Source organism: Myxocyprinus asiaticus, chromosome 3 (assembly GCF_019703515.2).
Source record: "Myxocyprinus asiaticus isolate MX2 ecotype Aquarium Trade chromosome 3, UBuf_Myxa_2, whole genome shotgun sequence".
Classification (NCBI taxonomy): Eukaryota; Metazoa; Chordata; class Actinopteri; order Cypriniformes; family Catostomidae; genus Myxocyprinus; species Myxocyprinus asiaticus.
In genome coordinates, this window is record NC_059346.1 from 3,495,969 (window position 1) to 3,521,608 (window position 25,640).

General features: G+C 37.9%; 2 protein-coding genes across 2 annotated transcripts; both read left to right on the top strand.

Annotated features, from left to right (window-relative positions):
- Positions 1-298: 298 nt before the first annotated feature.
- Positions 299-5,615, top strand: LOC127423728 (diamine acetyltransferase 1-like). Its single transcript, XM_051668267.1, has 6 exons — positions 299-524; positions 707-758; positions 826-909; positions 4,618-4,719; positions 4,815-4,855; positions 5,079-5,615. The coding sequence occupies exons 1-6, from the start codon at positions 459-461 to the stop codon at positions 5,247-5,249; spliced, it is 516 nt and encodes a 171-aa protein (XP_051524227.1). The 5' UTR covers positions 299-458; the 3' UTR covers positions 5,250-5,615.
- A 14,631-nt stretch (positions 5,616-20,246) lies between these two features.
- On the top strand, positions 20,247-24,422 carry LOC127423736 (diamine acetyltransferase 1-like). Its single transcript, XM_051668280.1, has 6 exons — positions 20,247-20,500; positions 20,590-20,641; positions 20,758-20,841; positions 21,151-21,252; positions 21,374-21,414; positions 24,116-24,422. Exons 1-6 carry the CDS (start codon positions 20,435-20,437, stop codon positions 24,281-24,283), a joined length of 513 nt encoding a protein of 170 aa, XP_051524240.1. The 5' UTR covers positions 20,247-20,434; the 3' UTR covers positions 24,284-24,422.
- The last annotated feature ends 1,218 nt before the right edge of the window (positions 24,423-25,640 follow it).

Sequence of the window (25,640 nt, forward strand, 5' to 3'; positions counted from 1 at the left end):
CCAAAAAGCAGAGTTTCCTTAAGCTCACATTGTGTTATATTAAATGATAGCCTATTATAATGAGATCTGACAATCTGCTTTTGAACCCTGGAACCTTTTTCCAGAAGTCAGTGATTTTCTTTCGAGAAGGATAAACATTAACCCATGTTGCTTTGGGGTGGGGGGCAGGTCACTTTTTATAGCAAGGGCCTTATGCACAACACAAACACATTTATTCTGGGAGTGGCTTGGAAGTTTCTGCCCCCTTTGGAGCATCAATAAAAGGAGGAAACATCCCAGCATCGCACTCAGCTGATACTTCACCGAACCAGCCTCTGAATGCCTTTCCAAACAGGAGAGATCGAATCTCACACCTGTAGCTGAGGGTAGCCCTCTGAGAAGCGGATGAAGAAACAAATCTTACTACTTTTCACATACAGAGGACTAGTAAGAAAAGGAAAGAAGAGTAAAAGAAGAAAATGGCCAATTTTATATTACGGAAAGCTGAACCCAAGGACGTGTCTGACATATTGCGACTCATAAAGGTAAGAGCTCAGGTTTAAACCAGACTGCTCATGCAGTTTTTATGCCGTGTTGTTACAAAATACTACTAGTAAACAGACTGTAGATGTTTGCCACTTCAAACTGTTTGGTAATGAAATTTAAAGTGTTACTAGTTGCAAATGTATCATGTTCAAACCTTGTTTAACTGTAACGGTTATATTAGGAACTGGCAAAATACGAGGAAATGGAACATCAAGTCATTCTAACTGAAAAAGGTGAGCACATTTATTTAAAGTTTTTAGTCTTTATGGGCATGTCTTCTAATTGCACTCTTGCCTTTAGATCTCTTAGAGGACGGTTTTGGAGATCACCCGTTTTATCACTGTATAGTGGCTGAAGTGCCCAAATTGCACCAGAGCGCTGACGGTAAGACAAAACCAGCCCTGTTTCTGAGTAATATTGTGTTTCAGTGCACAATATGTTCTGTTGTTCTGCCTTTCTCCAAATCAGGTTGAGGCGAGTGCACCAAGTGTGCGTAAATTCTCACGGACACTTGGCACACCAAATGTGCTTCTGTGCGTAATGGTGCAAAACAAGTCTTTGGTAACACTTTGCATTTCAGTGTGCATGTTACACATGCAGTATACTGTACACACTGATTACTTGTAGTTCATTAGTTTGAAACACCCAAATGGAAATTCTGTCATTGTTTACTCATCCTTATGCATGCTGTTATTTTTTCGGTGGAACACATTTTGTAAGAATCTTCATGCTGCTCTCTTCAACACAACAACAGTTTATAGTAACCACCAAAGAAGGCGCTTTTCCACCATCAACCAAGCTTCCACCTGAGCACGGTTTGATTCAGTACTATAACAAGCTGTTCCCGGCCTGGAATTCTCAGCAAGGTTGGCCAACCACACTCAGGACAGATGGTTCATTTCATTTAACTGGTTCGAAGAACAATTAAAAATCAAGTCCTCAGTTAAGTGTTCTCATATTTCCATGCAGCATTTTACGTTTAATTTAACATTTACCGTATTTTCACTATTAGGACAAATAGATTGCATCATATGTTGTTTACTGTTCCAACATATTGTTTACAACATCACTAACAATAATGTTGTCAATATTAATAATAATGTTAAATATAGTTGCAAACAGCAGGTACAGGGCCAAGCACACCAATGGCATGTAAAGAAGAATGATTGGACATTACTGATGATTAATTTAAGAAAAGTGGTATTATAAACATCAATAGAATTGCTTATATTACAATACAGTTCATTAGAACATTTGACCAAAAAGTGGCACTGTCACCAAATTTATGTGGTGCGGTCAGAGTATTGTGACAATGAGACACACAACGTTTCATGTCAATATGCCGAAGCATTGCCAAGATACAGCCTCAGATCCTTTTTGCCGTCTTGCCATCCAAATCGTTGGTGCGCTATTTGATAACATTTTATTGTTAGTGTCCCTAGATGATATATGTCAAATTTTGTGCAAATCGATTTTGTGAGACGTATGACCTAGGAGGAGTTTAGAAAAAGTAGATTTTCAATAAAATTCAAAACGGCAGACAGGAATTATTGTCAACCATGGCAAATTGAGTATCATCGTATTCGGCATAACTCAAGTAATCTAAAGAGAGCAGTGACAGGACAATAGGCCATAATTATCAAATGTTATTAGCATTTTTACACATTTTGTTATATCTTTTGACCACAAGGTGGCTCTGGCCCCAGACTTTAGAGGTACCCTCAGGGCATGGTGCTGACAATAGACACCAAGTTTTGCAATGATACGCCAGTGCATTTGTAAAATACAGCATTTTATGACAAACTTCAAAATGGGTAACTTCCAATATGGCTTACAAAGGAAAATTGGGTATCATTCAACTCGGTATCCCCCAAGGAATCTAAAGAGACCTGTCTGATGATTTTAGTCCAAACTATTCAGATGCAATTTGCAAAAATAGCAATTTTTCATATTTCTTGACTGTTGGTGGCGCTGTGCCGAAACTGTGCAGGCACCCTTAGATCATGCTTGTGATGGCATATAGCGAGTTTCGTGTGTATATGCTAAATATATCACGCCCATTTTGGCATGCTTGCCATCGAATTAGTTGAAGTGTTATTCGAGAACGGTGTCGTCCATCAAAAAGATTTTAATAACTTTTTGTTTAGAATGTCCCAAGATGATACACAGAAGATTTCGTGCGAATCGGACATACGGCCTAGGAGGAGATAGGAAAAGTATGTTTTTCGGAAAATTTGAAATGTCGGGAAATTTAGTGGGCAGAGTTTTGAAACGACCCATTGGGACTCGGCATGACCCATGTAATCAGAGGAAAAAATTGTGTTTCTAGGCCTTAAAAACGTGGGTTCTAAAGTTATGGGATTCTAGCTTCAAAAGTTATGGGCCGAAACGTTTGTGGCACTTTGAACTGTTCGTGGCGCTAAGTTTTAGAGACCCTAAATTTAGGTCACTTATATTTTAAAGTGTCCTCTATCAGTGTGCTCTATCATAACTTTCCTACGTACGGTTCTATGGGCTGCCATAGACTCAAAGGCGGAATAATAAAAATAATGAGAACGCTACTCGGGATCTTTGGTGCTTGACCCCTAAATATTAATAATATCAATTATTCCCATTTTGTTAACAACATTGTTCCAATTTCACAGTTTTACTCTGTGACGAGGAGGAGGGCGGGGCCGGGCCGGGCCGTGACTATGCACGCCCGACCCCTAATCGGGCTATTCAGCTGAGGAGAGGGATAAGTGCAGCAGGATGCGGCAGTTAGAGAGAGAGAGAGCCACACGCAGCTGCATTTATCCCTCTCCTCGGCGTAGTCACGGCCCGGCCCCGCCCTCCTCCTCGTCACATACCCCTAAACAGAGTCACCCTTTACAGTTCAGGGTTCTAACTGAAGGTTTTGTGAATCTGTTTGAATCGAATAAAAAAAAAAAAATCGGTTCAAAATAACGATTCGTTCGCGAATCCGACATCGTTATGATGGAACAGCTTTAGTAACGTGGCAACTAAAAATGGGTCACTTGCCCAGTCAGTCCATTCTAATCCTGGAAAAAGAATGTAATCATGTCAACGAATCCGGATCGGAACCGAATGGCACGGTTCTGCAATGAGAACCGTTCAGCCCAATGGTGTAAAGCACTTATAGAATAAAAACAAACAACCATAAAATCAGTCCATACAAAGTAGTACCAGACCGGAATTCAGGTTGTTATTCACAAAAAATCTTCCCCTCCACTGCAGCTCTCAAATAACATTGTCTATTGTGCATATTCTATTTTGCGTGTTGCATTTGTTTACAACCGAGAACCAATGTGATTTTGGTATCAGTGACATTAAACCATGGAAGATTCTTTTGTGTTCCACTGAAAAAGTAACGGGATTGGAACGACACAACGGTGAGTAAATGACACGCTTTTTACTTTTGTGTGAACTGTTCCTTTAAGTAATTACACTGTGACATGAACACTGTAATATAAAGTGCCTGTTGTGAACCAGAACATTCTCTACACAAAGATTTTCACTTGTTGAACATTTGCCAAGAACACTTCTCCAATCCCCCTCTGTAATTTATTGTCTTCAGGCTACAGTCTCTTGCTTCGCCGTGTACACTGCCCGTGGCGTGTACATGGGTGGGCGGGGAGGTAACTGAAAGATCGGTTACATTAGTGTAACAAATACATTACACCAGAGGTAAGGCCCACAACACTCGGGACATCACCAACCTTACACCACACAAAGATATGCCCAAAACTAACAACCTTATAACGGATGAATCAAACGGATTTGTTACTCATAACTGCCATAAACATGCAAATCAACACAACAAAAGTGAGACTGAATGAGATTTTCAATACAACGATTAACTGAAAATTTGACACCTGGAATGAGGTGACTGTGGTGTATGGGGAGGGTTGTGATGGCAATGATCCCATAGAAGTGGTTTCCAAAATTAATTCCATAAAACCATAAATTACAAATGAATGGGGTTCGTCTCTATACAAACTCAGTGTTTTCTGAGATTTCAAGCTGTTAAAAATGTTGGTTCCTTATAATTGACACATTAGAGTGACTTTTCAGCTTTTTGTTTTTTTCCAGCTCATGTGATTGTTGGCTTTGCCATGTATTACTTCACCTATGACCCCTGGATTGGAAAACTGCTCTACTTGGAAGACTTCTACGTTATGGAGGAATTTAGGGGTATGACTGTGGCTTTATACATTTGTGATGTCAGTCAGACTTAAGACACAATTATATTAGAAATTTAACTAAACTGTTCCTCCTCCCCACACTAGGTTTTGGTATTGGATCTGAAATCCTGAAGAAACTGAGTGAAGTAAGTTTAAACCTTTCACTATAACAACCGAACAGATCAATACAATGCAACTGCTAGCCTAGCCTAACTAGCCTGCTATAAGGAAGCAATACTTGCATATTGTTCAGACTTAATTGCCAGAGCTCAAAGTGTAGAATCCCAGGTTGATAATCTAACAATATATGGCCCTTCCAATGTTCTTAGTGGCTGTGTGCTCTAATCATTAACTTTTTTTTCTCTCTAGACGGCGGTCAGGACTCGGTGCAGTAGTATGCACTTCATCGTGGCGGAGTGGAACAAATCCTCCATCGAGTTCTACAAGCGGCGAGGAGCTTCAGATCTCTCCCTGGAAGAAGGATGGAGGCTCTTCAAGATTGACAAACAGAACCTCCTCAAGATGATGCACGAGGAGTGAGCAGGATGTTTGGACGGTGCAATCTACAGGAGGAAACTTACAGTGTCTTAGACTAATATTAATTTGTGTGTAGTGTTTAGTCTAGATGATTAAAAAGAGTTGTGGTTTTAGGGTCTTTCTACTTACAATTTAGTGTACTGTTGTTTAAATGGATGTGTCTTTTCATATACACTATTCTGTATATTGTCTTTATACTTAATCATAAATGGAAAAAAGTTTGTCCATGTGATTTTTCTTTCTTTTTTTTTTTTTTCTCAAATGTTTCATATAAGGGGTAATGCTTGCCCAGTTTTATACTGTACATATTGGTGAATCTCATGAAACCTGCCATGTCCGGGTCACATTTCACCTCAAATTCAAATAAAAAAAGAAATGATATTTTACATTAAAAAAAAGTCTATGGTAACACTTTACACTCGGTAGCATTAGTTACTGCATTAGGTATCAGAATCAGAATCAGAATTAGATTTATTGCCAAGTATGCTTACACGTACAAGGAATTTGTCTTGGTGACAGGAGCTTCCAGTGTACAACAATACAAAAACAGCAACAAGACATAGATAATAATAATAATAATAAAAAAATAGTTATACACATACGTACATACACACACAGACACACGCATACATACATACACACATACACCAATAATCCTCTCAGCAGTCCGAACTGTCTTTTATAGTCTTCTGATGTCCGATTTCGTAGCTGCACCAAACCAGACAGTTATTGAAGTGCAGAGGACAGACTCAATGACTGCTGAGTAGAACTGTATCAGCAGCACCTGTGGCAGATTGAACTTCCTCAACTGGGGAAGGAAGTACAACCTCTGCTGGGCCTTTTTCACATTGGAGTCAATGTGTGTCTCCCACTTCAGGTCCTGTGAGATGGTAGTGCCCAGGAACCTGAATGACTCCACTGCTGCCACAGTGCTGTTTAGAATGGTGAGGGGGGTCAGTGTTGGGGTGCTCCTCCTAAAGTCCACTATCATCTCCACCGTTTTGAGCGTGTTCAGCTCAAGGTTGTTTTGACTGCACCAGAAAGCCAGCTGTTCAACCTCCCTTCTGTAGACTCATCGTCATCTCGGATGAGGCCGATGACAGAGGGGTCCTTGGCGATGCAGTCATTGGTGTAGAGGGAGAAGAGTAGTGGGGAGAGCACACATCCCTGGGAGGCACCAGTGCTGATTGTACAGGTGCTGGAAGTGAGTTTCCCCTGTCTCACAAGCTGCTGCCTGTCCGTCAGAAAGCTGGTAATCCACTGACAGATAGATGTGGGAACAGAGAGTTGGTGTGGTTTAGTCTGGAGTATAGCTGGGATGATGGTGTTGAAAGCCGAACTGAAGTCCACAAAAAGGATCCTTGCATATGTCCCTGGTCTGTCCAGATGTTGCAGGATATGATACAATCCCATGTTGACTGCATCATCCACAGACCTGTTTGCTCGATAAGCAAATTGAAGGGGATCTAGAAAGGGTCCAATGATGTTCTTCAGGTGGGCCAACACCAGTTTCTCAAATGATTTCATGACCACAGACGTCAGGGCGACAGGTCTATAGTAATTAAGTCCTGTGATCATGTACCAATGGTATCATGAACTAACAATGAACAATATATTTTTACAGCATTTATTAATCTTTGTTAATGTTAGTTAATAAAAATATGATTGTTCATTGTTAGGTCATGTTAGTTCATAGTGCATTAAATAATGATAACGTACAACTTTTGATTTTAAAATTGTATTTCTTTATGTTGAAATTAACCAAGATTAATAAATGCTTAATAGGTATTGTTCATAGTTCATGTTCACTAATGTTGTCAACTAATATTAACAAATGGAACCTTATTGTAAAGTGTTATCAGTCTATTTATAGGATCGCTAAGATTTTGTGCATTTGTGCATATGTAACAGTAGCCAGCTGGTATGTGATAGCTGTGCAGTGTGTAAACCTCACTCTCCTGGCCATAAGAGATGCACTAGTGAGTCGAAATACATCATTATGCCACAGATGCTGTCAACTGAGCTGAACTTGAATTGAACCCAGAATATTCCTTTAAATGTGCTCTTACACTATGTTTTCGACTCGGTTAAATAGATTTAGGTGATACTAGTTTTATTTGTGTATTTAGTGTATATGTATTTGTTCTAGTTTAATGCTGTCAGCCTGTCACTCTAATTGAAATCCAAATTGTTTTGTGCCAGATTAATACTGCTCTATAATACAATATGTTAATTATATCATAGTTACATAGCCAATTCAGAAATATAGTGCCTCTTTAAATAGCTTTATTGTAGTCAGTTATTTTTTGTTAGTAGCCTGTCGTGAAGCTAAATACATTTTCTTAGGAAGGTAGTTTCAAAATAGCTTACCCCAAACAGTGTTGACACGTAAAACGTGGGAGTGTACTGTTTTTCTCCGAGACATTCCTGGGACATTCCTGGGAAAAGGGCCAAACTGAATGTGAATTACAGGCATCATTGCACAGTCCTGCAGGCAGATGGAAAGTGATCTTTCTTTCTTTCCTTCCTTTTTTCTTTCTTTCTTATGGCACTCTGGTGCCAAGAATGAGTACACATCATTATTGTTTCTGCAACTACCAACTGAGCTAGGTTGAGCATTTTAATGGCTATTGAACTAAATCAGCTGCTAATGGTTGTCATATGACAAAACATACTTTTGCAGTTTTTTAGGCCCCTGTAGGCATTCAACAGAATACTATACTTTCAAAACTAACAGAAAGAGTTTTGTCACCATCCCGGAGAAGCATTTGTTTTGCCTAAAGGAAATACATACCTGCAAAAATAACAATACTTTCCTATACCATGAACTCTCTTAGACTCTTTACAGAGCTTTTTGTAAAGCTATATTGTTGGGTTGAGGGTGTTGGACGTGACTCAGTATCAGTGTCGTCAGAGGAAGCCTGACATCATCCTATAAGTCTCCCTGTCAAGAATTCCAGCTGAGAGCGGATATGAATGAGTCAGTGCTCATTATATCCCATTCAGAAATACAGGCCGGACAATGGACTGAAGCTACTTGCATTTGTTAACAGTTTAACACTAGACATGCTTTTACTACATTAAGTATTTATAGTAGCCTGTACCTTATGCAGCAGTTTGGTAATAGTTTGGTAACAACTGCAAACAGCTTCAGAGCTGGCTTTGTGAAAATTTTTGGCCAATGCAATACTGATAAAAAATTTTTTTATATATATAGGCCGATAATGATACCGATATTTTGCCACTTAGCTTATTTTGTCATCAGATCACTGTTTTACTTAGGAATGCTTAAAAATGTATAAAGAGGTACAAAAGCTTTTTTTACTGTTCTAACAATAAATCATTTCCAATATATCTAATTTCCATTATCTCAGAAGTCAAAGTCTGCGTTTTGCATGATTTCCCTCATCATGAAACCTATAGGTAGGTGCCATTTTCACATTATCGTACTTTCAAAGATCTGAACAAATTTGATCATTCTTAGACTAAAAATCATATATATGTTGTAACAGGTAATGGTTGGGCAAGGAGCAGGCAGGAACCGGCTGAACAGTCAACATAGAGTTTAATAAGAAACTCAACATAAAACAAACATAAACAAACACAGACACACATGCAACGCGGCCGCGTGCGTCTCTCTCTCTCTTGGACTGGCATCTCCGGCTCCCCTTTATCTCACTCTCCCGCTGATCAGCTGATTCAGTGCATCATCACGACCTCCTCCTCATCACACTCCTCCCCCGACTGATTCAGGGTGAGGCACCACCGTTCTGACTAACTCCCCCCCCCATCTCTGGAGGGGAGACGCTGCCCTTCCGGCCGTTCTGTCAGCAAGTGGTCCACCTCGCCTCCTGCGAACCTGGGGGAGAGACGAGGGGAGGCGTGGGGAGAGGGAAAGGGTGAGCAGAGACACACAGAGAGAGAGAGGAGAGAGAGAGAAGAACTTGCTCTGCATCTCCCGGACACGCTATCGCCCGGACCTCAAATGCTCCTCCGCCCTCTGGCGGACGCCAGCTCGCTCCTCCCCCGGTGGACGGCAGCGAGTCCTCCGGCCCCTGGTGGACGGAACAGCTCCGTCCCCAGGCAGACGGTCACGGCTGCTCCCCTGGTGGATGGCAGCGGCGAGGACTCCGCGACATGAGAAAATCAACATAAAACAAATATAAACAAACACAAACACACTTACAACGAGGCCGCATGCGTCTCTCTCTCTCGAACCAGCGTCTCCGGCTGCCCCTCAACTCGGTCTCCCGCTGATCAGCTGATTCAGCGCTGGCTGTGCTCCATCACGGCCCAGCCACGCCCTCCTCCTCGTCACATATGTATTTGAATAATGATCCAGTACATTGGATTATTGATGAATGGGATTAACCTCTTAAACTCTAAGGGGGGCTCTATATCGCAAAAAAAATGTACGCTTAAAATGTTAAAGTCTCAGTATACATAAGTCAAGCATATGAGGTATCATTTGAAAGCAAACTTTTTTTTGCCAATGTGTGAATGGCTTGTAATGCAACTTAAACAATGAGCCCTTCCCGGACTTCCTAGGTTGCCTATTAAAGCCTGTAGACTGATTTTCATTCGAAGGGAGCGGGATGGTTTTGCCTGGAAAATCCAAAGGATGTGAGATTTATGCACGCTCCTGAGAGTCTTGCCTCAGTGCTTCTCTTCCGCTATTCAACAGCGATAACAAACTGCAACACTAGGTAACATTATCTTAGAGATGGAATCCAGCAAACGTCCGGCTCCCAGCACAACACCGACTCCTACACAAACTCTGAGTAAGCCAAAAAAAAAAAAAAAAACATTTATCTATTGAATCCCGTCTGGATAAGCGGGAACGTGATCATGGTCGAGCGAAAGCTAGATGAACATCGGCAGGACATTTGATTCCTGGAGGGAAACTTCGTTCAGTTTTGGGGATGAAAACCGACCCTGAATTGGTGTTCTTCTTATTGGACAGGTAAGCTTACATAACTGCAAAGCATGTGAAATATAGAGCCATAAGGATTGATCTGTGTCATTTTAGCTAACTTGATCTTGCCTGCTAACGATCTTCACTTTATACTAAAAGTCAGGAAAACAGGATCAATTTAAGCAAATACACTGGTTTCTTGATCGTAGTACAACATATGACATACAAAACATACAATAGTGCAACATAACTGCATTGCAACAGTAAACTGTCTGGTATAGTTCGGTAGTATGTAGCTGTACGTGTGTATCAGTATGCTATGTTAGCTGATAAGTAGTTTTAGTTTAGTCTCAAAGTTTGTAGTAAAACAAACATAACTGTCTAATTTTAATTATGCTACCTCATCTGTCAGCATGAACCCTATGGAGTGTGTGCACGAGTGCGAGCACGAGCAACAGGTAGCTGGCTGCAGTTCACTTAATGGCCACCGGTGTCATTAATAACAAGGGTTTCTGAATCTTACATACTGCACCTTTAATACCCTGAAGTCCCTGGATGCATAAGTTAGGCATATGTGGTATTATTTGAAAGCTTAGAATCTGAACTTTATCATAACTTTTGCATGTAGTGACAAAAAATAACTAAATAAGGCCTCAAAACATTCATGTTTAAAATTAGCATCCCCTAAAGGTAATGCGGTAGAAATGTTTATATGAAAATAAAAGTCCTTCACATAGCACCTAAATGGACAAGTCATAAACTCAGCAAAAAAGAAACGTCCTCTCACTTTCAACTGCTTTTATTTTCAGCAAACTTAACATGTGTAAATATTTGTATGAACATAATAAGATTCAACAACTAAGACATAAACTGAACAAGTTTCACAGACATGTGACTAACAGAAATGGAATAATGTGTCCCTGAATAAAGGGGGGGTCAAAATCAAAAGTAACAGTCAGTATCTGGTGTGGCCACCAGCTGCATTAAGTACTGCAGTGCATCTCCTCCTCATGGACTGCACCAGATTTGCCAGTTCTTGCTGTGAGATGTTACCCCACTCTTCCACCAAGGCACTTGCAAGTTCCCGGACATTTCTAGGGGGAATGGCCCTAGCCCTCACCCTCTGAACCAACAGGTCCCTGACGTGCTCAATGGGATTGAGATCTGGGCTCTTCGCTGGCCATGGCAGAACACTGACATTCCTGTCTTGCAGGACATCGTGCACAGAACGAGCAGTAAGGCTGGTGGCATTGTCATGCTGGAGGGTCATGTCAGGATGAGCCTGCAGGAAGGGTACCACATGAGGGAGAAGGATGTCTTCCCTGTAACGCACAGCATTGAGATTGCCTGCAATGACAACAAGCTCAGACCGATGATGCTGTGACACACTGCCCCAGACCATGACGGACCCTGCACCTCCAAATCGATCCCGCTCCAGAGTACAGGCCTCGGTGTAACGCTCATTCCTTCAACGATAAACACGAGTCCGACCATCACCTCTGGTGAGACAAAACCGTGACTCGTTAGTGAAGAGCACTTTTTGCCAGTCCTGTTTGGCCCAGCGAAGTTGGGTTTGTGCCTATAGGCGACGTTGTTGCCGGTGATGTCTGGTAAGGACCTGCCTTACAACAGGCCTACAAGCCCTAGGTCCAGCCTCTCTTAGCCTATTGTGGACAGTCTGAGCACTGATGGAGGGATTGTGCATTCCTGGTGTAACTCGGGCAGTTGTTGTTGCCATCCTGTACCTGTCCCTCAGGTGTGATATTCGGATGTACTGATCCTGTGCAGGTGTTGTTACACTTGGCTGTCCTTCCTGTCTCCCTGTAGCACTGTCTTAGGTGTCTCTCTGTACGGACATTGCAATTTATTGCCCTGGCCACATCTGCAGTCCTCATGCCTCCATGCAGCATGCCTAAGGCACGTTCACACAGATGAGCAGGGACCCTGGGCATCTTTCTTTTGGTGTTTTACAGAGTCAGTAGAAAGGTCTCTTTAGTGTCCTAAGTTTGTATAACTGTGACCATAATTGCCTACCGTGTGTAAGCTATTAGTGTCTTAACGACCGTTCCACAGGTGCATGTTCATTAATTGTTTATGGTTCATTGAACAAGCATGGAAAACATTGTTTAAACCCTTTACAATAAAGATCTGTAAAGTTATTTGGATTTTTACAAAATTATCTTTAAAATACAGTGTCCTGAAAAAGGGACGTTTCTTTTTTTGTTGAGTTTATATCAAATGAAATCTCTCACTCTCAGGAACAGTTTGAAAGATTTTCAAAAGAATCACAAAGTGAAATATGATTTCTGTAAGTCATCAAATACAAATGTCTCTTTTATGCTCCAATAACTGCTGCTGTAAGCACCAAGTACCCAAAAACTTTATATCTGCTTTTACCTTAGGGAGTTTTCTAAAAAATTAACCATGGTTTAATTGTCTGTGAGCTTGCTTGTGTGAATAATCCAATGTTGTATCTTAGATGTCCAGAACAAAATATGCCATTCAGAAGGAAAAGCATGCAAAACAAATCATCAGAAAAATATGTTTTCGACTATTGATGATAAAATGTTATACATCATCTCAAAGGAAAGGATCTCAGCTTTCTAATGACACCTAGATTGAGCTTCTAGTCCACTCAGAGGCCGAGATATTCAATGAAACAATGAGGGTGGTGCTTGAACTGAAAATTAGACTGAATGTCTATGGACGAGCACATCTGTGAGGGCTAAAATACGTTAGAGCGCCACCTATATTTTAGATCTGTATATAGTGATGGAATGTGATAGAGAAAAAAATCTTTTTTTCTAGTGCTTTCTGCCATCTAGTGGAATAAAATGAGACTATTTAAAGTGAGGTAGAGTGAACAGAACCAGAATTACATGTTTACAAAGTAAGGACAAGAACAAAAAAAAGTTTTCAAAAAAAACTTTCTGCTTATCATACGATTATAAACACATACAATATTATTTATGAAGAATTGGAGTCCTTTTTTTATTATTTGGGTGGTCCTCTGAAAAATGAGACCAATTTATTGCAGTTAGTCCACAGTATGTGTGAATGGTGAGCTTTTAAATTTGAGTGTGAAAAATTGCGACCGGCAACCCAAAATTGCACCAGAGTATAAAGGGTAAAGCTGATGTGTGTTAAATTTTCAATGTTAAAATACTTACATTCCTGCTTAATGTACAGAATCAACTATATAAGTAAGCATTTGTATGTTGATTTCACCTTAAAGTATGGAGCTGTCTGATTGTACAGCCAATGGGAGATGGGGAGAGATTTCTGAACCCTGTTTTTCCAGTTCTGTTTAGTGATGCTAGAGGCGCTGAAATTAAACACTTCCTCGATAATTGCTTCTGCTTTTATTGTATTCCAACCTGTTCTCATTGAATCACATTATTATACTGTACCTAGATCTTTTCAAAATTATTTTTAAATGGCTCGTTGTATGTCTCGCAGCAGTTTCCTGGTTAAATGAACACTAGAGGTGCAAAAAAAAGACAGGTGTCTTTTATTCCCTTTCATACAAATCACGTGTATAACAGAAGATTATCAGTTCATATTTTTCACACAATGCTATCTTATGACATCTAAACACTTATACTATAGCGAATGACTTGTTTTAATGTTTGCAACTACATTTACAAGCTTGTTCAAGAGTGATCAAATTACACGGTAGCTCCACTGATAGAGCGTTGCACTTGTAATGTAAAGGACCGGGGTACGAGTCCTGAGGAGCATGCGAGCCAACACGTGGGCCGAAAGTGTAGAAGCCCCACAAAAAGATGTGGTTGCTTCAGCAATTGCGTTTTTCATCTCACATTTGCTTTTATGACACTATCGGTTAGGTTCAGGTTTAAGGTTTAAGGTAGGGAGTTCAGTTTTATTGATTTAAAACTCGATAGTGCATTTGCCCTAAAAAACTCATCTGTTTGAGAGAAAGTCTAACTTGCTTTTAGCGCCAAAGAGTAGACATTTCACCTCCGAACTGCTGAGATACGTGCAAGGAACCACAGTAAATGTCTGTTTGATTAATAAATATAAATATATATTACAAGAGTTCAATTAATATAGTGCTATTCCAAAACTTAAGGACATTTCACATTCTCAGATTGTAAGCATTGCCATCTTAGAATATATGCTGTCGCTCAACCTCCTGGTACAAGTGAACCTGCCCAGGTAACAGTTGAACATGTCAATGAAAACATGTAAAAATGTGGCAGACTCTGATAGAGACTCTATTTTACCTTTATTGTGAATTTTTATGGAGATACGCTGACAAAAATAATACAGAGCCCCATTTAGTAACACAACAAGCATTCCCAGATCTAAAGACAAAGACTTATCATCCAAAACCTTTTTCTAAACGCAAAAGGACAAATATGTAAATATAATTTTAACATATCCTGTTTTCCCTTAACAGTGAGATTAGCTTTTGAAGTCTACAACATTTATGTTATATAACAGCTTCCTCCTATTCTGTTCTATTTCTGTGGCATTTGATCTCTACAAGTCATGTTCACACGTTTGCAGAGTTTCCATGGGTGGTTCTGTAGACTATATAAACACACAGTATAAACGGGTTCAGAAACACGTTTTAAGATGAAATGACAGTGACAAATAACATGAATTATAATTTCGGGTGGTGTGGCTTGTTGGTCTGGGCTGGTAACCCAAAGATTGTAGGTTCAAACCCCAAAAGGGGCAGTTCATGAGTAATTCTCTCAGATCTCATTTTTGTGCGCATATATTCAAAAACCTGCGTCACAACTTGTTTGACATCAATGCAGAACAGCAAGTTTGAACATGTTTAATCTATGGTGTAGGGGAAGATTTTCAGTGAATAAATACTGACATTTCGATCTGTACCATCCACAAAGCTACCGTATGGCTTCAGAAGACTTGGAATATATCATATGGACTTCTTTTATGAAGCTTTTAAGGCATTTTTTTGGACACTACATTCTTTCCTTCCATGGAAAAAAAAACAACAAAAAAAAACAGTGTGAACATTCTGCTAAACATTTCCTTTTCTAGGGCACAGAGGAAAGAAAGTCATATGGGTTTGGAATGACATGAGGGTGAGTAAATAATGACAGAATTTTCATTTTTGGGTGAACTCTTTCTTTAAAAGTGTAAATCAACATGGGTGCTATTTGTAAAATCACATGCAAGTAAAAAATAAATTCTATCTTGGAGAAATTGGAGGTGTACCAAGTGAGTTAGCTAGATTACATAGTACAGTAAGATCTTTCTTCAACTTTCAATGCACAGAGTTTGAAAACATAACATTCAGGATACAGGCTTAGAGAATCATCACAAGTAGTAGCTAGCTGTTGAGTTAGGCAACAGGCTTTTATGCAAACTGTGAATTATGACTTTCCTGCCTCGGCTTGATATTATGACACCCTAAGGAAAAGCTATAAACTTTTGCATGGCAGTCAGCTAACATTCTTATTTTTATTTGAAAATAGCAAACAGTTTTCAGATCCCATAAATAGTACAGTGGCATTACCATGGTACAGTAACAGTGATGGTATCAGATGGTAATACCATGGTACTTTGAAACATACAGTGGGGTCGAAAGTTCTGAGAACATATTAAAAATTGGATATTTAAAATCCCATTTGAACAGAAAGTTTTAGGATTTTGAAGAATGTAAAACGAAGAAAAGCTATGACGTAAAATGAGTAAGAATATTCCAGGTTCAATACAAGTTAAGCTCAATCGACAGCATTTGTGGCATAATGTTGATTACCACAAAAAATTATTATAACTCATTGTGACGAGGAGGAGGGCGGGGCCGGGCCCAGGATCAGGTTAATCAGTCGAGAGAGGGATAAAGAAGAGCCGGAGGCGCCAGTTCAAGAGAGAGGGAGATGCACGCGGCCTCGTTGGATGTGTGTGTCTACGTTTGTTTATGTTTGTTTTATGTTGAGTTTTATCATTAAACTTTACATTGACTGCTTAGCCTGTTCCTGCCTCCTCCTTGCCCATCCCTTACCCCGTTACCCTCATCCCCTTTTTTTATTTGGTGGTTACGGTGAGGCACTTACAATGGAAGTTTTGGTCTTTTGGTCTGGTTTATACTGGCTATATTGCTGTACTACTGGTCAGAGTCAGATCTAGTCAAGTCTAAAACAAAACTCACAACTTGGGTCATTCTACAGAAACATCCACTTCTGGGATAGCAAAATGTCTGAAAATATATTTTATTTTTAAACATTTAAACTTTGGTTAAAGTTTTGGTTAGCCCCTTGACTGAATGAATCCACATACTATATGTCAGCTAACAGATTATTATTATTTTTTATTTATTTATTTATTTATTTTTATAATGAAAAAGAAAGCTTGTGTCATCTTTATGTCACTATTAAAATGTTATTATAATACATTTTAGAAAAGTTTTTTCTCAATATATTCTGCACATGTAGTAACAGGCACAGAATGATTATTATAATGCCAAAAATTAAGCTTTTATTAAAAGAGATTAAGCTTTTATTAGTTTCGATTAGGTTTGTAATTGTAAAAAGTGTGATTGTGTGGCGTTTGCTCATTAGCACCATAATATCTGAAATGAAGAAAATATTTGAAGGACAGGCATTAAAATAGAATGATACAGTCCTTATTATCCTTACTCTTGAATGAAGCAACAGTCAATTAATATAAATACATTTATATGTCAAATATGATCAAAAAACACTGGTAACACCAGTGACACAATGAAGCTCCAAAGACTGTAATCCTCCAATATTAATGACTAAAATGAGATTAGAAATAGAGTAGTACAACAGGGTAAAAGGCTCCTTTGATTTGATTTTCTCCCAAAACAATAAATAGCATCAAAAACTACCACAGCACTTTCCTAAGCCCCTGTTTGTCACTATGCACTGCTAATTTTTCCTCTTCCATGAGATCATTGCATGTAACATCTAAAGGTCGATTTTGAGGCAATTTTATCTAATATTTTATATTTTTTTAAATGTTGTAAATGTATGTAGCTAATGCATATCCTGGAAATTATCACATTTATTTTGAGACAAAATACTTATTTGTCATTTTCAATTTTGTTCAAGGTGATTATATAATTATTATTATTTTTAATAATTGTCCAATAAGTGAAAGGATAGCATTTGGGGTAAAAAGACCCCCTGTTGCAGGAGCTAAAGGCCTCTATTAAACTCATTGTTTTTCTTAAGTGGGGCAAATAGATTTGATATGAAAAATGGGCTCACATTGACTGATCCCATCACAATGGAGATGAATTTGTTTATAGAATATTAAGATGTAATGAAATGTCAAATGTGACTGAAATTACGCACACCATTTTGAGTAAGCATTATCTTAATTTGTTACTAACAAAAGCATCTTTTTGTCTAAAAATTAGACTCTATTGAACCTTGCAGATTGTTGCTAGCTAGCAACATATACATTAGCATATAATATATATATATATATATATATATATGGTTTAGTTCAGTAATCTCGTTTAACAAGGAGAGAAACGGTCTGGATTAATTAAGAGTAATAGTGATTAATGACATTACAATGACATCAGGACTTAAATAAAACCTGTAATTATTTTTAGGATATGTTGTCTTTTTTGTGTAGTCCCTGAAGGTCATGCAGAGCAGTTCAAAATATGATATAGTTTGTTGTCATTTGCAGGGAAAATGCTTATGATATTTAAACACAGATAAAGTCTCTTAGCAGACACACTGATTTAAATAAAGTATAATTAGACTTGTTTCAGTTGTGTATGTCTCTGTGCTTTATCAGTGGTTTAATAATGACCCAAAGCTCATTTGTTGCACCTACTGGCGTAAAAGTGTGATTTACAAAAATGGTTACTAAACGAATAAGTGAAAAAGTCTGAAGTAATCTTTGAATGTATACTAAACAGTGTTGGGTGTAATGCATTACTAAGTAATTAACTACTGTATTTAATTTACTTTTGAAAAAGTAAGGGATTACTCTTAATTTTTCAGTAATTTAGTTACATTTACTTCTGATGTAATTGTGTTAAATTCTTTTTGAATTTTCTAATTGAACGCAGCATTTACATCTTTTCAAATTTTTTCTGGTGTTTAATAGAACTTTAATCTATAGTAGTTGCGAAATTATTGATTTTCTATAATAAACACAATTTTCTTTTAATTTGTTAATAAATGGAAAATAAATAAAAAATATCTTTGAATGGTTCTTTAAACGGTTTCAGTTTTTATTTAACTTTATAAGTGTTTAATATAAAAAAATTACAATATTCTGAATGTATAGTATATTAACTGGCTGTCTTGAATGATGTAAACACTATCTATGCTAAAGAGTGGAATACATAAAATGTGCACATCTAATAGTGTCACTGGGGGCTGAGCCCCCCTAAGATCGAAATCCTAGAATCGCCTCTGAGAAAAGCAATACATACTGATTTTTCAGTAGTAACATACGCAACCTAGACCTACTGTAACCGTTAGCTCCACTCTTCTCCACAATGGTTACCTCCGAAAAAAAAAAAAGAATATATATATATATATAAAATGTACCCTTCCAATCCAGTCCCATGCAAATCATGAACTGGAAATCCTCCAGTTTCAGCAATACATTGATGCAACAAATATTATTTACATAGTCCCAAAACAATTGGATTAAGTGAACATAAATGGATTGTACACAGTGAAATTAAGTTAAAACCAAATGCTAAATAATTGTGTTGCATTATTTTAATAGCTTAGCTTATTTTAAATAAGTTCATGAAGAAACCAGTAAAAATCACACTGAGTTAGAAATCTGAATTTGATAGCAAATTTTTGATGACTGTGTTAAATATCACTTGGAAATTACACAATATAATTATGTTCTCATCTCAAACATAAATGTATTAAGTTGATTTCAAGTTATTTTCAATAGAGCCGCTTTTTCTTTTATTCAGTGTGCTTCTCTAAAGCATGTCATTTCATCCATTTGTTTTATATTCTTTAAATTATGAGACAAATTAGGACATTTCTGATCATTGAAAAGGGCCAGAAAACTTAAAATGTGCCATTCTTGATAGAACATCATCAAGTAGGATGCAGGATGCAGTAAGCGATGTCAAAATCTGGATGCTTTTTTACTAACAAGGGGTTTTTAAGTGGTAACACCACTGACATGACTTCAGGGGACAACAATTTACATCATATTATATATAATGTTTAATTGGGATTTCATTAGTTATGTTATCTATGTAATAAAGCAATGTGATATTGAGGTATACATTATTATATTTAAAATGGGAGAGAAATGTATTTTTAAACTCTATATAGGGCCCTGAACTTTGATACATGACCTTGGGGACAAGCACTTTTATGGTTATTGGATGTTTATATAATTGATCAAAAACAAATTTTACCTTATTCATATGGAAGCCGTGGACTGCCATTTAAAAAAGAACTATGAAATAAATTATCAATCTGTTCATATGAAAATAAAAACGTGAATAAATAAATCAGTTTATAAATGGACAAATAAATAGACACATTTACATTTGTTTATTTAACTCATGCTTAAAAATTACATTATATTTAACAATACAATTGTGCATTAATAAATCATGTATTTAATTCATGTTTAGAATGCAATTAAATGCAACAATAAAATAGCACATTAATAAGTCATTTTTAAATGCTCCTTTTAAAATGCGAAATTCATGGCTCAAATAGGTATAACTGTTCAACTTCAAACAGCATCTTATATGATTAAAGTATGCAAATATATTGCACCTGAAGGCTGGGGACGGAAATGTGGACGTTTCTGTGGCTGAGTCTAGAAGGTGACCCTTCGACAGCCTAAGTCTCGCGAGAGTCTCTTTCGCCGTTGCTTAGGTTAGGTTTAGGGTTAGATTTAGTGGTAGGGTTAAGGTTAGGGTTAGGTGCAGGGTTTCTGTAGGAGTCTAAATAAACACAAAAAAACAGTGTGTGAACGTTCAATGCGGCTCTCGCGAGACTTTAGTTAACAGGGGGGTTACCTTCTAGACACGACCCGTTTCTGTAGCATGACCCACTTCCTGTCGATGACGTCAGAGCACCAGTCGCATATAAATACGTCTCGAACAGTTTGTCCTGACAAAGAAAGCGCTTCAGCGACTTCAGACTTCATGTGATTCCTGACTGAAAGGGTTAGAAACCCGGACTTTCTGCTGAGGGTACCCCCCTTAGAACCGAATGAAGAAACAAATCTTACTGCTTTTCACATACCGAGGACTAGTAAGAAAAGGAAAGAAGAGTAAAAGAAGAAAATGGCCAATTTTATATTACGGAAAGCCGAACCCAAGGACGTGCCTGACATATTGCGACTCATAAAGGTAAACAAATACTAAAGTATGACACATACGTGTAAAAGTGAGTCGAATTATGTCGAAATGGAACATTTTCAATATTTATTTAATTTTAGGAACTCGCCAAATTTGAGGAAATGGAGGAACAGGTCGTCCTAACCGAAAAGGGTACTTTTTTTTTCTTTTTGTTTTTAATTTTTTTTTTTTTAACTGATTTTAGTGTTTTAGTATATTTTATTTGAACGTGTCTAAATATGATTTCTTTGTTTGTTTTATTTTTTCAGAGTTACTTGAGGACGGTTTCGGAGATCATCCGTTTTATCACTGCGTCGTTGCTGAAGTACCGAAAGATAAACAGTCCATAGAGGGCAAGTCCAAAAATATTTTTAAATATCCCAATTTAATATTAACCACACCAATGCAATCTCTAATACTACATATCATTTACAATGCAAGTTACATTCTGAACATATGGGAATGGGTGACGTCATGCATCCCGATAATCATCTGACGTCAGTTCCGCTGAATCATCACATGTTGACCATGATGCTGTCTCACATTTATGTTCCATTATGCCCATCTTAACCCATTGTTTGCATGACCTCAGGTGTACTATCAATTAAAATATCATTTTACACACAAGTCATTGACGCAAAAAAATCCTCCTGTATATGTAGGTTATACAGTGGTTGGCTTTGCCATGTACTACTTCACCTATGACCCCTGGATTGGAAAGCTGCTTTATCTGGAGGACTTCTATGTCATGAAGGAGTTCAGAGGTATAAAAATCCCACCTGTTACCACTGCGGTTTCAAAAAAGTGGTGACTCTCTTACCATGATCCATATCAACACATGTCTGGCATATAAAACTAATGTATATTTCTTCATCTGCTCTTTAGGTTATGGAATGGGCTCTGAAATCCTGAGGATGCTGAGTGAGGTATACATGCTGTAATAGATTAGGTCAAGCTAAAATGCCCCAGATATTTTTATAATCCTGTATCTAACATTTGGTATACTGTACTTGATAGTATTTTATTCTAAGCCTATTTAGTTATGGGTTAAGACACTGTAGTGACCATCTCAATTCACTGATTCACTCTAAATATTTTAATTGAATGGACGGCACTGTATATTAGAGGTAGACTCCTATATATTGGTTTTACTGATTAATCGGTGCCTATAGTTGCTTTTTGGAACTATCGTCTATCGGCAAAAATCTGTGGCGACTGTTCCCGTTAATTTTTTTATTTTATTTTTTATTCCTCCATGTTCCTCTGTGGCCAGCGCTGGAGGAGTTTTCAGTTAGAACGGCTTAGTTCTACATTATAACAGTGGTTTCTAGAGGTGAAATAAAAACAATAACGTGGGGATTCGCTGGGATCTAAATCTTTCTTCATTGACTATACTCATCCATATTGTTATCCTCACTTTAATGCATACTTTGTTATTTTGATTAGATGAAGTGTTCTAAATTGAAGCAAGGGCATGCAAAGAAAAATGTGACACAATAGAAAAGTGCCCCGTCAGCACGTGTTGTCTCCAACGTCATATCATGTGAATAATTTAAACCTTATTCCTTATAAAACCTCATCTGGTGAAAAAAATTATAAATTAAATTATAATGTATATACATACACCCAAAACTCTTCATCTGGTGAATATAAAAAGCTTAAATTGGTAAATACTTAAATGTTGAGCATTGTAACAGAGCAAAGTCACCATTTAAAAAAATTGGGTTTATAGTTAAAAGTCCCACACATGCGCACAAAATCTGGTTATTCGAATTTTGGTCGAACTGAAACTACATCTTGGAACTTATTCATTTTAGACTCTTGAAGCCTCTATATCTGTGCCTGTCATAGTAAGGAAAGACAAAATGGTAAATGGTCTGCACTTATATAGCACCTTTTTTAACCTTAGTGGTTCTACAAAGCGCTTTACACTGTGTCTCATTCACACACACACTCACACACCAATGACAGCAGAGCTGCCATGCAAGGCGCTAGCCTGCCATTGGGAGCAACTTTGGGTTCAGTGTCTTGCCCAAGGACACTTTGGCAGGTGGAGTCATGTGGGCTGGGCTTTGAATTGCTAACCCTGCGATTAGTGGACAACCCGCTCTACCACCTGAGCCACAGCAGCCCTATTTGGATGGGATTAGTTTTCTAAACAACGTCTGAGCTGCAGTTATTTTCACCCGACACCTGAGATTTTAATGTACTGATTCAGATGGGACTAAAGATCTCCGTGTTTATTACAGAGGTGGGAGTGTCTTTTCTAGATGTGGTTGTTACAGAAGGTTAAACACAATTTAGGTGATAAAATTAACGTATCTCTTAAACGTTATCAGTTTAAATTTAAAATGATAATTTTAAACAATTATTTAATTTGATTTTTTTTATTGTAATTTATTAGTTATACAATATACATTAATTTATAGAAGTGGCTGCTTCTATTAAACCAAATGAAATATTAAATATAAATATAACATTATGTAACCAGATGCCGATATTGCAGGTGCCAGTCTGAGCAGTTTCCACAATTTGGCTCTCCTTGTTGATTTTTATTTTCTTATATTTTCGTCGGATGGCAAAAAAATCTACATTCAAATTGAAAGTCATGCAGCAGGCAGAAGACTGGCTCGCACGGTGCATAGAAGTACGATCTTGGCGGTAGTTTAGATAGGTCGAAATACATGAGGTGAAGCATTGGGAAAATTTCCAAATCCGCAATGGGACGGGATTAGATTTCTTAGAGGACACTCGAGTTTGCCGAAAAACGGTAATTTGCTCTGGAATTTTTTTTACAGAGGTTGTGAGAGAAACACAGTCTTGTCCGATTCTGATGGAATTAAAAACAAAGTATGAACACAAAGAATTTCACTAACCTCCTCCAGGGAAAACTAGTCCCATCTGAATAGGGTTTGAGTTTTTAAAATCAATTTATAGTATGTTAAAAACCTATCGGCTGATTAATCTGTTATCAGCCTTTTCCACCCCCTTAGACCATGTCCACATTAATCTGGATACATCTGAAAACAACGTTTTAGTTTTCAAAAGCGAAAAATTGCCGTTTCATGTACAAGTTGAAATGCAGTTGTCCTCGTGCTCCATCGCCAGATAGCAACTTACAGTAAACTTTGTCGCCTTTGTACAACCTTCACAATGCATTCCTTCAATGTAACTTATCTTTTAACAATGCTCTCAAAGTGAATAACAGGCACAAAAACGCCGCTACAATGTGGGCTAAATACTTAATCATTTTCAGGTATCTCTGTTTCTCCTTTCCACACTACAACGTGAAGACGGCGTATTCAAATGTATCCATTTGGGAGTGTTTTCGAAAAGCTAAGTTTTTGCTGTCAAAAACGCCGTCTCCATGTGAACGGAAGGTTAAGACATAGAGAAAAAGATGCGTTTTAAAGTGAAAATAATTCGTGTGGCGTTGGTTATCGGCAAGATCCACTAAAAATACCCCTAAACATCGGTCCAGAGGGGCAACAATCACCCCTTCTCACACTGGCCTTTATTATTAGTCCTTTTGCTTATACTTCTATAGTACTGTGTCATTTCTCAGTTTTGAAAATAAAATGTCTGAAGTAGTCTCTTCATCGTTTTTCTCTCCTTTATCGCCCATAGACGGCAGTGAAGACTCGATGCAGTGGTATGCACTTCATCGTGGCTGAGTGGAACACTACGTCCATCGAGTTCTACAAGCGGCGCGGCGCCTCTGATCTCTCCCATGAGGAGGGATGGCGCCTGTATGAGATTGACAAGTGCAACCTACTCAAGATGTCTTCCAAGTAGACGTTAAGGTGGCGAAAGTGTTCAATAATGGGATTTTATTTGCTTTTGATTGGTTCAACAGTTATTGTTGTTTAAGAGAGATGATTGAGATTACAAATGCAATGTATTATTTAATAAAGTTTACACTTGGAGAAAGTGACTTGAATCATTGATTGCTTCTGATTAAGAAATACTTCATTAACTATGAAAGAACTCTGCAATCATTTCAGTTGCTTTTATTATATTAAGCTTACTTGATTTCAAAAGCAAACTTGCATTTTCTTCCTAAGGGCCAAGTTTGAAGTATGTAATGTCTGTGAAACTGGTGGCATCAAACTGAATTTTAAAATTACTTTTCAGACATGTTTCCAAAGCACTCTCTCTATCTTCACTTGGTTGATACACAGATGGTCGCAAACAAAATGCACGCCATTGGTTGAGCCAATTTTTCTGTCACACTGCGCAAATGGTGGTTTAAAAGTGCTATGGTGTTTACATTCTTTACCAATGGCTTATTTAGACTGCACGTTAAAGGGATTTTTCTTCCCTGATACTCGGCCTCATGCCATCCCAGATGGCACACAAACACAAAGATTTTTAGAAGAATATCTCCACTCTGTAGGTCCATATGACGCAAGTGAATGGTGGCCAGAACTTTTGAAGGTCCAAAAAGCATATAAAGGCAGCATAAAAGTAATCAATAAGACTCCAGTGGTTAAATCCATGTCTTCAGAAGCAATTATGATAGGTGTGGTTGAGAAACAGATCAATATTTAAGTCCTTTTTTACTATAAATCTCCACTTTAATTTCTATATTCTTCTTCGTGCATATTACCAACTACTGGGCAGGGAATTTCTAGAAATAGGACTTTAAAAATTTATTTTCTCACCCACATCTATCATATCGCTTCAAAAAAACATGGTCTTAACCACTGGGGTTGTATGGATTACTTTTATGCTGCCTTTATGTGCTTTTTGGATCTTCAAAGTTCTGGCCACCATTCACTTGCAATGTATGGACCTACAGAGCTGAAATATTCTAAATATAGATTTCTAAAAAGTCATACACATCTGGGATGGCATGAGGGTGAGTAATTTTCATTTTTGGGTGAACTATCCCTTTTAACTGGGATAGGAGAAAGTATTTTAATAGCGAAAAATTAAGCACTTCCTTTTAATGTCTTATTTTAAATCATAAAAGAAGGCAAGCTAGACAGACAATGACATCACTCTTCTGAAAACTTCCAGTGAATCTCTAATTCTAGAAAAAATCTGGTTCAGATGTTGTTTAACTGCCGTAGTTGCATTTCTAAAAATGCCAGGGAAAGGAAGTTAAAAGTGTGTCAGACTTAAAATTAGTGCTGACATTAACACACCA

Coding starts and splice junctions, on each gene's coding strand:
- LOC127423728 (XM_051668267.1), top strand. CDS start 459: ATGGCCAATTTTATATTACGGAAAGCTGAACCCAAGGACGTGTCTGAC. Junction 910..4,617: donor ATTGCACCAGAGCGCTGACG/GTAAGACAAAAC, acceptor GTTTTTTTCCAG/CTCATGTGATTGTTGGCTTT. Junction 4,720..4,814: donor CGTTATGGAGGAATTTAGGG/GTATGACTGTGG, acceptor TCCCCACACTAG/GTTTTGGTATTGGATCTGAA.
- LOC127423736 (XM_051668280.1), top strand. CDS start 20,435: ATGGCCAATTTTATATTACGGAAAGCCGAACCCAAGGACGTGCCTGAC. Junction 20,842..21,150: donor AGATAAACAGTCCATAGAGG/GCAAGTCCAAAA, acceptor CTGTATATGTAG/GTTATACAGTGGTTGGCTTT. Junction 21,253..21,373: donor TGTCATGAAGGAGTTCAGAG/GTATAAAAATCC, acceptor TCTGCTCTTTAG/GTTATGGAATGGGCTCTGAA.